The sequence below is a fragment of the Mchenga conophoros genome, linkage group LG8 (assembly GCF_057382185.1).
Source record: "Mchenga conophoros isolate Kocher_MC1m ecotype Shallow Benthic linkage group LG8, M_conophoros_male_GT1.1, whole genome shotgun sequence".
NCBI classification, from domain to species: domain Eukaryota; kingdom Metazoa; phylum Chordata; class Actinopteri; order Cichliformes; family Cichlidae; genus Mchenga; species Mchenga conophoros.
The window spans coordinates 27,452,171-27,463,190 of NC_140533.1; the positions used below are offsets into that span (position 1 = coordinate 27,452,171).

At 39.9% G+C, this 11,020-nt stretch overlaps 1 protein-coding gene across 2 annotated transcripts; it reads left to right on the plus strand.

Annotated features, from left to right (window-relative positions):
• Positions 1-1,917: 1,917 nt before the first annotated feature.
• Positions 1,918-10,762, plus strand: arf2b (ARF GTPase 2b). 2 transcript variants are annotated; one of them, XM_085285383.1, is made up of 6 exons: positions 2,155-2,442; positions 2,925-2,984; positions 3,123-3,280; positions 4,083-4,193; positions 6,594-6,718; positions 8,855-10,762. In XM_085285383.1, exons 3-6 carry the CDS (start codon positions 3,133-3,135, stop codon positions 9,014-9,016), a joined length of 546 nt encoding a protein of 181 aa, XP_085141509.1. In that variant the 5' UTR covers positions 2,155-2,442; positions 2,925-2,984; positions 3,123-3,132; the 3' UTR covers positions 9,017-10,762. The 2 variants fall into 2 exon arrangements, with proteins under 2 accessions (XP_085141508.1, XP_085141509.1); XM_085285382.1 differs by lacking the exons at positions 2,155-2,442; positions 2,925-2,984 and adding an exon at positions 1,918-2,024.
• The last annotated feature ends 258 nt before the right edge of the window (positions 10,763-11,020 follow it).

Sequence of the window (11,020 nt, forward strand, 5' to 3'; positions counted from 1 at the left end):
ATCAATGGCAAAAGTGCCATAAACCCAGACCAGTGCTTGCTTTTTGTCCTTGTGTGGTGTTAACTGTTTGTTGACATTGCTAATTAACAGACTTTCTACCCTAAGGTTAGCTGATGATCTCACTGTTAATGCTGTGAACAGAAGAGTGGTATTCAGACAAGGTTCACATGAACAAGCACAGTCTTCTTTAAACTTTTTGTGGAAAATTCAAACTGACTCACTGATGTAAAGGTCACTACAAAGTCCCATTTTTTAGTTATGTTACAAACCCTTTAAACTACGAATAAAAGATGCTCAATAATTTATTATTAGACTTTTTTTTTAATGTATTGCTACTGTAAGGCCCACAAAGTGTAAAAAGATATATGCTTCAGAAAGTGTAGTTGACGTGGAAGTGCCTTAAATATGCATTCTTTCTAATGACCAGCAGGGGGCGACTCCTTTGAATGCAAACACACTTCCTGAAGTTTTTCCTTCCTTGATCTGTACCCTCAGTAAAGTCTTAGCTGGTTGTGCTATGTGCTTATGAGCACAATCAGCTAATTTTAAGTCATACTGAAAAACAACATGAAGTTTCCTCTTTGGCTCATGACTTGTTAATCATAAGATGGCAATCGTTGGCCTGTGGTGTCCACTTTTTTCAAAATACCAAGATGGCAACAGTAAAAACAAAACACTCATCTTGAGTCACCAGCGCTTCACTAGCCAATGGGTGATTACGATGACTACACCCATCTTTTATATACAGTCTACAATAAGGCCTCACATTTCCAGCTTGGTGCTTGAGGAATGTCAAGCTTCTGAGTTTTCTTTAAACATTCCTCCAATAGCAAACACAGCCAATAATAATTGCAGACATCAGGTGCTGTTAACTGCTGACAAGTGTGATTAATTACCATTCTAAAAGTTAAACCATAAATGATTAAAGACAGTGGTTGTGAGACTTGCAGACAATGAATTTATTCATGATAGCCTGCAGCCTTGGACTAATCATATAATAGATAAATGCTAGCATTTCTGTGTCAGCAATTTGAATTAACACAATTAAAATAAGTCAGGATCTAAAAAGAAATGTCAGGATGTCTCTTCAATAGAGTCCACAGGAAGGATTTCACTGGTTCAAGTCTTCAAAAAAAATGCAATTAATCAGATTATGAAGAACGAGATGGACAGTAAGGCCTAAAAGTTGGGATCAGCCAGGATCTTGAGTCCCGGCATGGAAAAACGGGCCTCTAAACAAGTAAATGTTAGAACTCTCCACCTCTCTCACACAATTGGAAAGAGTGCTGGAGAGGCCTTCGGTGACCCCAGTGATCACTAGGTTTTACTCAGAAAATGTGCTTAAAAGTAAAAGCAAATTAAACATCCATAAAGATGAAAAACGATCAAAAAGTAAATCAAAATGACCACAAGCAAACATAGAGGAAAAACAATAAACTAGAAACAGATTTTTCTAATGTTGTGTTTCTGTGTTTTGTTTTTTTGACTCCCTATAGTCCTTGTGTTTATGTGTGGATTTTTTTATTTATTGGTGTCTTTTTAGGGTTATTTATGTTTATTCATGGCCCCATGTACTTGTTGGGGATCTCATGGATCGTTTCCGCTTGACTTGTATGCTTTTTTGCATGTCTTTGTGGTTATTCATGTCATTTAATCGTTATTATCATTATTTGTCTCTTTTGTGGCCAATTTCTGTTTCCCCGTAGTCATTTCTCGTCGATTAAAAAAGGGGAAAAAACAGAAAAACTATGAGGGCCCGGTTCTCAGTGTCTGAAACTTGAATAAACTTGTCTACGGCTCACTTCCTCGACATTTTGTACACTGTGCGCACAGGGCTCTGCCGACACGCTGATTGGACCGCGGCGTCATCTGGGCGGGTTATCCGTTACACCATGCGTGCTACGATTGGACGCGGTATGAGAGTGGGAAGTGGCCGTACGCCGGTGTCTCCCTGGTTGCGCAAGACGCCATTTTGGGGTGACAGTGAGAGATAACGGAAAGATCGAGAAGCTGTCGTTTTAAAGGTAATAACCCACATAAACTCGCTTGTGCTTTGCCTGTAACGCCATTTATTGTACGGCGATTGTCGCGCGGTACCAGCGATTCGATTTAGTTTCGCCTGAGCATGACGTCACGAGGTTCTTTCTCAACTGTGACGCGGCATTTAGCTAACGGCTGTTAGCTTAGCGAGCTACCGTGTATCAGCTCTTTTAATGTTCACGCCACAGAAACCAGGCCTCAGTTTTCCAGGTGGATTTCGTAGCAGGTCGTCGTTATATGTATTAATAATATATGCTGTAACCGGCAGTGGTCTTTAGACCGTTGACGAACGGTGTCGCCTGTTCGTCGCAAGTTAGCATATGCTAGGAAAACTAGCTATCTAGCTGAAGCATCCGCCCTTAGTGAAGCGAACTGTATCCTGTTTCGAGTGCTGGTAATCAGGTAAAGAGACCAGAAAACTTCAGACTTTTCACAGAAAATCTGCGCGTTCACATAGCAGAACGTTTCAGCCTTTATTGACACGTACTGATATGAACTTTAACATTAACTTAGCTTGACCTTATAGTTGAAAGCTAGCGTCTTGTGACGGCTCACTCGTACAGGAACATTATCCTAACCTGCTATTGCAGAGTTTTCTAGCTGGAACAGGCCTCTCTTATCTTTTCATCAGTTAGCTATTCGCTTTATCCATGGTTGTACAGCTTAGCCTCAGGATATGCGATTTTTCTGCTGTTAAATAATTGACACATAGGCAGTTTTAACACTTCTGTAGTGTAGAAGTTAATGGCTGATATGGACGGCCAGAGTTAGCTCTTAACTTAGAGTCGTAGACGAAAGCCTCAATCATTCGTTTGTGTAAACATTTAACTTGTTCTCCTCCGTGTGTCACACAATGTACCTCTTTTTTTCGACTAAATATACAGCTGTCATCGAACTGCTCTAATGTGGTGTGCCTCTACGAACTGACTAACGATAAAACGACGGTAAATCAGTCCAGATGTCAGCTGTTTTCTCTATGATACATTTTCCCTGTGTTCACTTCCTCTCACCATACTGCACTGAAACCGATTAACAGCAGACCTTACACTGTCTTAACCCTGTCTCTGTCTCTGCTTTGACAGCTTCATCACCATGGGGAATGTATTTGCAAGCTTATTCAAAGGCCTGTTTGGCAAAAAAGAGATGAGGATTCTAATGGTGGGGCTGGATGCGGCTGGAAAAACAACTATCCTATATAAACTCAAACTCGGAGAGATAGTCACCACCATTCCCACCATTGGTATGAACATTTACATCTATCACTCCAGTGTCATTGTAAAGAAGCTGTATTTTTAGACTGCTATGAGAAGATTGTAAGTTGTTAGTTATTTCCCATTGTTATTTGAGAGGACAAAAAAAATCCTGTTCAGCAGATCTTCAGGTCTTTTAAACATTTGACTGTTAATTTGTTTTAATTACTAGGGATACACTGTTACGGAACTTAGGGCTATGAATAATATATCTACTTTTTGTGTTTATTTTTATTTTTTTTATTGCAATTTACTTCTTACTTTGTTTCAGGGGAAGTAATTAAATCATAATTAAAATTAACTGATCTATTTTAAAGTCTTTAACCAGGAGTGATGTAATAAATATTGGCCACAAAGGCAGGTGAATGCCATTACCAGTCAACAGGGTGACCAATCATTTTGTAGCTTTAAGCAGTTATGGTAATTTTTGATTAGTGTGGTTTTTTTTTTTTGGTTTTTTTTTTTTTGCGAGGGTCCAAGTTTACTGTGTTTTGGTCTACAGCAGCCAGATGTTTCCTTATGTCCGATTTTTGGGACATTTCATTTTAACAATGGTTTAACAAAGAATAAGTGATAAAATGAGAGTAACTGAAGACCTTTTTTTGATTAAAATGCAGTCAGGAAATGTTGACTTTAAAAATAAAAAAGTCATATTAGGAACAAACAGTGGAAAAAAAAAATATGTAGAAATCTTTACCTGCGTGTAGTGTTTGCTATCGAGTGGTCCAAAGCCTTTTAGTGACTCATCTATGTTTCCTCTCCTTCTTTTTCTTTTTTTTTTCCTTTTTCCAGGTTTTAATGTTGAAACTGTAGAATACAAGAACATCAGCTTCACAGTTTGGGATGTGGGCGGTCAGGACAAAATCAGGCCGCTGTGGCGCCACTACTTCCAGAACACTCAAGGTGAGGTGAAAGGGGGGGTGTGCAGTGGCATTATCTTAGCTGGCAGTTGTGTCAGTGAGCATTACTGCCCGTAGGTGGCCTCGTTGGTGCATAGAGGATATTAAAGAGACCAATGACTCACATGCCATTGTTCCATTCTCAAAGGGCGTATTGTGTGACTCCTCTACTGTTTCCTGATGTGTAACTCATCAGAATGTATAGCCTATGCTGTCTTGTGTTTGCCAGTCATGATCCGGCTTGTAAGCAAACTTAAGTTGAACATTTTGTGGTATCTTTAATCTGCAGAAATTTATTGTGATTGAAGCCACCTTATTTGCTGCTCCTGTGGTTTCCCTGCATGCATTAGATGAACATCACCTTCCACATACTGAGCACCCAAGTGTGAAACTAAATGTGTCAATCATTTCAGTGATGATCTAAGACGCAGCATCATTTAACAAACAGCATGTCTGACTACAGAATTTTCTTCTACAGCAAACAAGGAAAGTTGTGTTTGGGTTAGAGTGCCGAGTATTGGTTAATGATTTCGTGATTAAGGTGACAGAAAATCTTTCTTTCCATCATTTTTCCAGGCAAAAAGATTAAGGCTCTATGCAAAATTAGGCCTGTGGACCATCTCAATCTAGTCTGTCCTTAATGGTCTAGCCTCTCCCCAAGAAATGTTAAAAACAAACAAACAAAAAAAAGTAAAAACACATGATACTTCATTTTTTTTTATGATGACCTGTTATATCTTCACTCTAATGGTAAAGTTCTTAGCATGCAAGTGGCTTTTTTGACAATCTAACAGAAAATTCTGTTTAAAGTATGGCCCTGTTCTTACATTATCTAAGTCAGTATTGTCTTCTGGGGGCGTGGGGGGGGGGGAGCTGCCCATCACTGTTTTAGGTTTTTAACACTGACTGTTTTTACCCTGTAGAGACGTAATTTTCTCTGTCAAATGTGTCATGGTGCTGTGATGCCCTTAATGCTCAGACAAAGTTATTGTATTACAACTGAAATGCTTAGAATATCTAAAAATTGAAATTGTCTCTATCAGTTCTGTCAAAAACATAATGAAAATGGCGATTCTGAATTATAGCTTGATATCTTTATCCCGACATGAAGAGAAAGTCCAAACAGTGATAAATCTCAGTCAGGCCTCCACATTTATGACGTCTTTCTGTCCGAACATCGTGAGTTAAAATGAGTTTGTACAACTTTGTAATAATTAGTAAACATGAGTAGAAAGTTGCTGGTTGGTGTTGTGTGAAATGTTCCCAAGTTACCGCTTCGCTGTTAGCTTCCTCTGCACTATGAAAAACAGAGAACTGAATAGTTCAGACCATATAGCGGATTTTTGTCTCTGATATCTGATCCAGGTTCTGTAGATAGAATTAACCCAATATCTAACCAAAATATCAGATTGGCGTTAACCTAAAAAATGCGTAATTATCTATCGCTTAAGGTAATAAAGAATCAACCCTCAAAGCCAAGAAAAACCAGCATTCCTGTTCTTGATCATGATCCCTCAGCTGAACACCAGCTGAGTCTCAAGAATCCTAAATTTCAGGCAAACTGACCAAATTAACAGCATCACTGTGTCTTGTAGATATTCCTTTCATTTTTGTGCCCTTCACATCTTCACAGAGTCTGTAATGTAACAGGTCAGTGAGGCTGCATACAGATTCTAGCTTCACAAACAAATAGTATCTCAGTTATAGACCGGAGCTGAGCATGTGATCACGTCGTCCCCTGTTACATGAATATAAAAACATCCTGTTTGTACATTCGGTGAGCTGTGGGTATGATGAAACATTTCCTCAAACAAGCTGGCATACAGATCAGGAAGTGTGCTTCAGCCATAGGACATCTAACAAAATGACCTCAGTTTTCTTGGCTTTGTCTTTATTTTTTGTGTTAAATTTGAAGCAGGAAAACATCATTCAACACTGTTGTACTTTCATCCATCCATTCGTGTCATGAAGCTTTTTTTTTTAATACGGTCATTAAACTGTCGGTTGTCTCAAAATACAGCTTTCACATGATCTATGACAACTGAAAATGATTTGGCAGCTTTAAGTCATAAATTAATCTGTACTGAACTTAACAAATGACTGATGTGTTTAACAGCTTCTGGATTTAATATATTCTCACAGTCAGCAGACCTGCAGCTGCCAAATCACAAATTATTACTCATACTTTTTTTTTTTTAATGCCCACTCTACTTTACTGTTTTGGGGATTAATAAATGGCCAGGAGAGCTGGTCCAGACTGAATTATTACTGGAACAGAGTCAGAGCTTTTTATCTGGGACAATAGAGCACGTATTGTAACCAGAATATAAATGAAGACATGTTTCTGCATTTTTTTATATTTTTATGCTGTGTATTTTTTATTTTTTTATTTTTTTGTATGCAGGGCTCATCTTCGTGGTGGACAGCAACGACAGGGAGAGGGTGAACGAGGCGAGGGAGGAACTGTCCAGAATGCTTGCTGAGGACGAACTCAGAGACGCCGTGCTGCTTGTTTTTGCAAATAAACAGGTGAGTTTGCGTTTCAGACACACGTAGAGCCAAGAAAGGAAATGAGCCTCAAATTTACTTCTCAATTGGTTTGGATGAAAAAGCTTTCAGATATAAAGATCAAGACTTTATTTGTACAGGACCTTTCTTTAATTAAAAAAAAAAAAAGAAGCCTCTGCTGGTTCAGAGGCAGAAATACAAGTATCAAAATGGTGTGAACTTCCACCTTAAATGTTTCCCTGTCGGGGATTTATATACTTTGAGATAGGACTGGGGAGCGTGTAGCTAGCCGTGTTAATGTGGGCAGGCAGAAATATCAGGCGGCCATATTGTGGGAGACAAAATCCATAAATTGGTGCATCCTGCTACTAACCTGAAGGTTGCTGGTTTGAGGCCCTGTACTTGACTCCTGGCAAAAATAAGCCAAAAACAATAACCTGACAAAACTAATATTTAAAAAACGAATGCAGTCCATATGTAGAAGCTATTTCATTTTTATTTTTTTACAATGAAGAACAGCTGTCACTGCAGGATCAACATCTGCACATTGATTCTCTATTCTGAAACCTGCCCTGCGGTAGGTCACATGTATTGAGAAGAAAAAGAAAGCATTGATTAGATAAGGAGCTTTGTTAAATGTTAGGCTGCTGTTGGGAAGCATTTAAGTAACAAAGTGTTGCAGGTTACCTTTGTGGTGGCCATCTTGTTTTCCCAGTAAAGAGGAAGCCTGCCTCAATTGCAGCTCTTTTATAGGCCAGTCTGTATTAAGAAGGTGTGTCTTGAGAGTATTTAAAGGGAGCAGGAAATGGATTGGGAGCCATTTTGAGAAGTTGCTGTCTGCATGTGCATGATGTTGGCAAGAGATAATAAAACAATTACTTTAATTAAAATAGAGTGAAGTCTGATGTTTCCCTCACCGCCCCTCACTGTGTAACAGCTGCTCATTCATTTTCTTTGTCAGAACTCTGTCAGTCAAGAAAAATGCAAATGATGATAAATCTCAGACAGATTTAATAGAAGTAACACCTTTTTTTTTCCTCCCTAAATGAACCGTGACTAAAACCACTACAAACCACTTTGTTACTGATCTGTTGAAATCTTAAATGTGCTAACCAATAGACCTAACCACAGACATCAGTGACAGCGGAGAAAAACCAACAGGATATCGTCTCATCTACCTATCAGAACAGGTCATACGTTTGTTTCGGCGGGTTCCTCAGTTCATGTAGATTCCAATGTTCATCTGGTGTTTTGTGTCTGCATGCTCTGTGTCAAGTTCACACCTTTGAAGCTTGGCTGTGTTCAGTTAGCAGGGGGTTCTGTTCAAAATCTTGCAGAGAGGCTGTTGTTGGTCCGTCTTTGCAGACTTTCTGGTCTGTGTGCAGATTTTAGCACAGTATAAGTACAGGATGTGAGGGAACCAACAATTGATTAAATACAAAACTTTCCATTGCTTCTGGCAGGTGTGCACACTTTCATGAGGGTTTGAGCATGTTCAAGGCCTCAAAAATGGAATTCATTACTATTAATTATACTACTATAATAATACTATTAATAACGGCAGCATAATAAAACTTGTATTAATATAAAGTAGTGTATTAATAGATCCCTATAGTAAAATAATAAAATCCAAATGTAAATATTAATAGAAATATGAAACTTAAATCAGTATTACGACTACTACTAAGGATCATTCAGTAAATGAATAATAAATGAGCCTTAGCACATTCAGTGTTCAGGCTGTTGTGAAAACAACTCCCATGATCTGTCACCGCATTATGACATCACTAGATGTTTATTGGCCCCCACCATCATCTATTCTGGATAACCCTCCTCTCTGACTCTGAGAATGATAAAAATAAGATTATTTAATATCACCTGAAACAAATGACTTATACTCAAACTCAGCAGGAAAGTTTTACTGAGAGCCGATCCCCAAACACTTGTATTGGACTGGAAGTTTTTTTTTGTTCTCCCCTCAGCCACTGCTGTAGCCCCCTAGTGGCCATTAAAGAGAGTGCATGATTAAGGCACTTTCACATTGGCTGAATTGTTCAGAAGCTTTTCTACTGTTGATGGAAGCTTGTGGGATTTTTGGTTCAGATGGTTAAAAATGGTTAGAACTGCATCATAACTGGCTGTTTCCTCTCCCTCTAGGATCTCCCCAACGCCATGAACGCTGCAGAGATCACAGACAAGCTGGGCCTGCACGCCCTCCGCCAGCGCAGCTGGTACATCCAGGCCACCTGTGCCACCAGCGGAGACGGCTTGTATGAGGGCCTCGACTGGCTCTCCAACCAGCTGAAGAACCAGAAATGATCCATTCCAGCAGTTTTGAATTATTATTTTTTCGTTTGTTTGTTTGTTGTTTATTTTTTTTCTGTTTCGACACAGCGGCAGCACCGGATTCAGGCCCCCCTCTGCGCCCCTCTAACTCCTCTGCCCTGGCTCTTTCTTTCAACGCCTTCCTCCTGCTTTCTCTTCCTCCTCGTCCGTACTCTTGGGGCTCTAGCCTGTGCTGCTTGTGTGTGTGCGTGTGGCTGTGGGTGTGTATGCCTGTGTGGATGTGTGGGTGTGAAGGCGTCTCTGTGTATGCTGGCTGGGATCGGGAGTAACCCTGGCGTGCCTTTTACACACCTCCTGTGGAATCAGCAGTCTGGTTTTCAAGGCCCCCCCCCTCTCTCTCTCTCTCTCTCTCCATCCACCAAACTCAGTCTCTGCCCTGCTCGGCCTACCCCCCTCCTCACCTAATCTGTCTTGCACGGCCCCCCCCCCCACCATGACCCTGTTCTGCCCCGCCCTTACTCTTCAGAGGAAGCACGGTTTTCATACGGCAAAGAAAGAGCAAGGGTGCAACCCCCCACTCCTCCCTGTAGAATATATCTATGTTGACTAGAAATGCCCCCCTCCCTCCCACCTTCAGTGCTTAGGTGTTCATTTTAATCTGATTTTTGAGACCTCAAACCCACCAAGAGATTCAGTAAATTGCATCTTAACCTGTATCAGGTCGAAGCAAATGGAAAAAAAAAAACAAAAAATGGAAAATTTAAAAAAAAAAAAGTAAGAAAAGAGAAAATCCCATCCTTGATCATTCTGGTGTCATCTGAAAATCATGCTGTTTGTTTTATTAATATTATTATTATATTGGAATATAAAAGATTATTCTTAGCAATGGTTCTCCAGTGAACACTACCTTTCTCCCCTCCCACCACTAAGTGAGAGCGTGAAGCACAAAAGAAGAGAAAATTAAAAAATTAAACTCTACGAGAATATGCAATTCTTGACTTTGGGTTGCTGGCGTTTAAATCCTGGGATTAAATTAGGATTTTCCTTTTTCTTTTTTCTTTTCTTTTCTTTTTTTTTTTTTTTTTGGAGATGACCTTCAGTGTTTCCATGCCAGATACAAGGTGTTGGACATTTCGCACACTTCAGACTGAGGCAGGTGTCCTAATACATTCACAGGCGTCACATGTTATTCCTTTAAAGAGATGTTACATTTTTTTTTTCTGTAACTAGTTTTAGCATTTCTATTTGTACTTTGACTGCTGAACCAAATGCATTTGAGCAGTATGACAAATCCGGTATATGGAAGTAGAAAGTGCATCCTCGAGGGCCTCAGACGAGTTTTTTTCTTCTCACCAACGGTTGGCACATTTATTTTGAAAGTCTGAAAGCATCCAGCTGTGTGTGATCTTTTTTTTTTTTTTTTTTTTTCTCCTTCCTGGTCGGGATGAAGGATTGGCACCAAAAAAAAAAACAAACCATGATAAAAAATAAAATAATGAAGGCTCTCTATAACTGTGAACGGTCCAGACGTCTGGGTGTTTACAGGCAGAAAGACCAACACAGTAAGTACTCTGTCGGAGGCTCGTCGGCGAGCTGGAAGGACTTGGTGGTAGACCTGTTGAGGGGAATGGGTGTGCAGTTAGCTGGTCGTCCTCAGTGTTGAACCATGGGGGTTAGAGCTGGCACTTCTGTCAAGAATGATTGTAAATCTGTAAGTTCCCCTATAAACTGTTTCTGTGGGGATTTCCTGAACACATTAATAAACATGATTTGATCCAACAGCTGTTGGAGAGGCTTTTTATTTTCTCATGTGTTACAGTAGTGGATCTTTGCATTAAACAAGGTTGTAATAATGATGCAATCCCTGTGAAAGTTCAGGCCTTAGATGGCGCCCAAATCTGGTCAGCTTTGTTTTTTTTGTCCACATGGTTCACAGTGTGGTGGTGCACACTACTAGTGTTTAACAAGCAGGAGATCCAGAGAAGGGATGCAAATCCCTTGGAATTTTTTTCTCCAGGAAGGGTGTTTGGTGGGTTT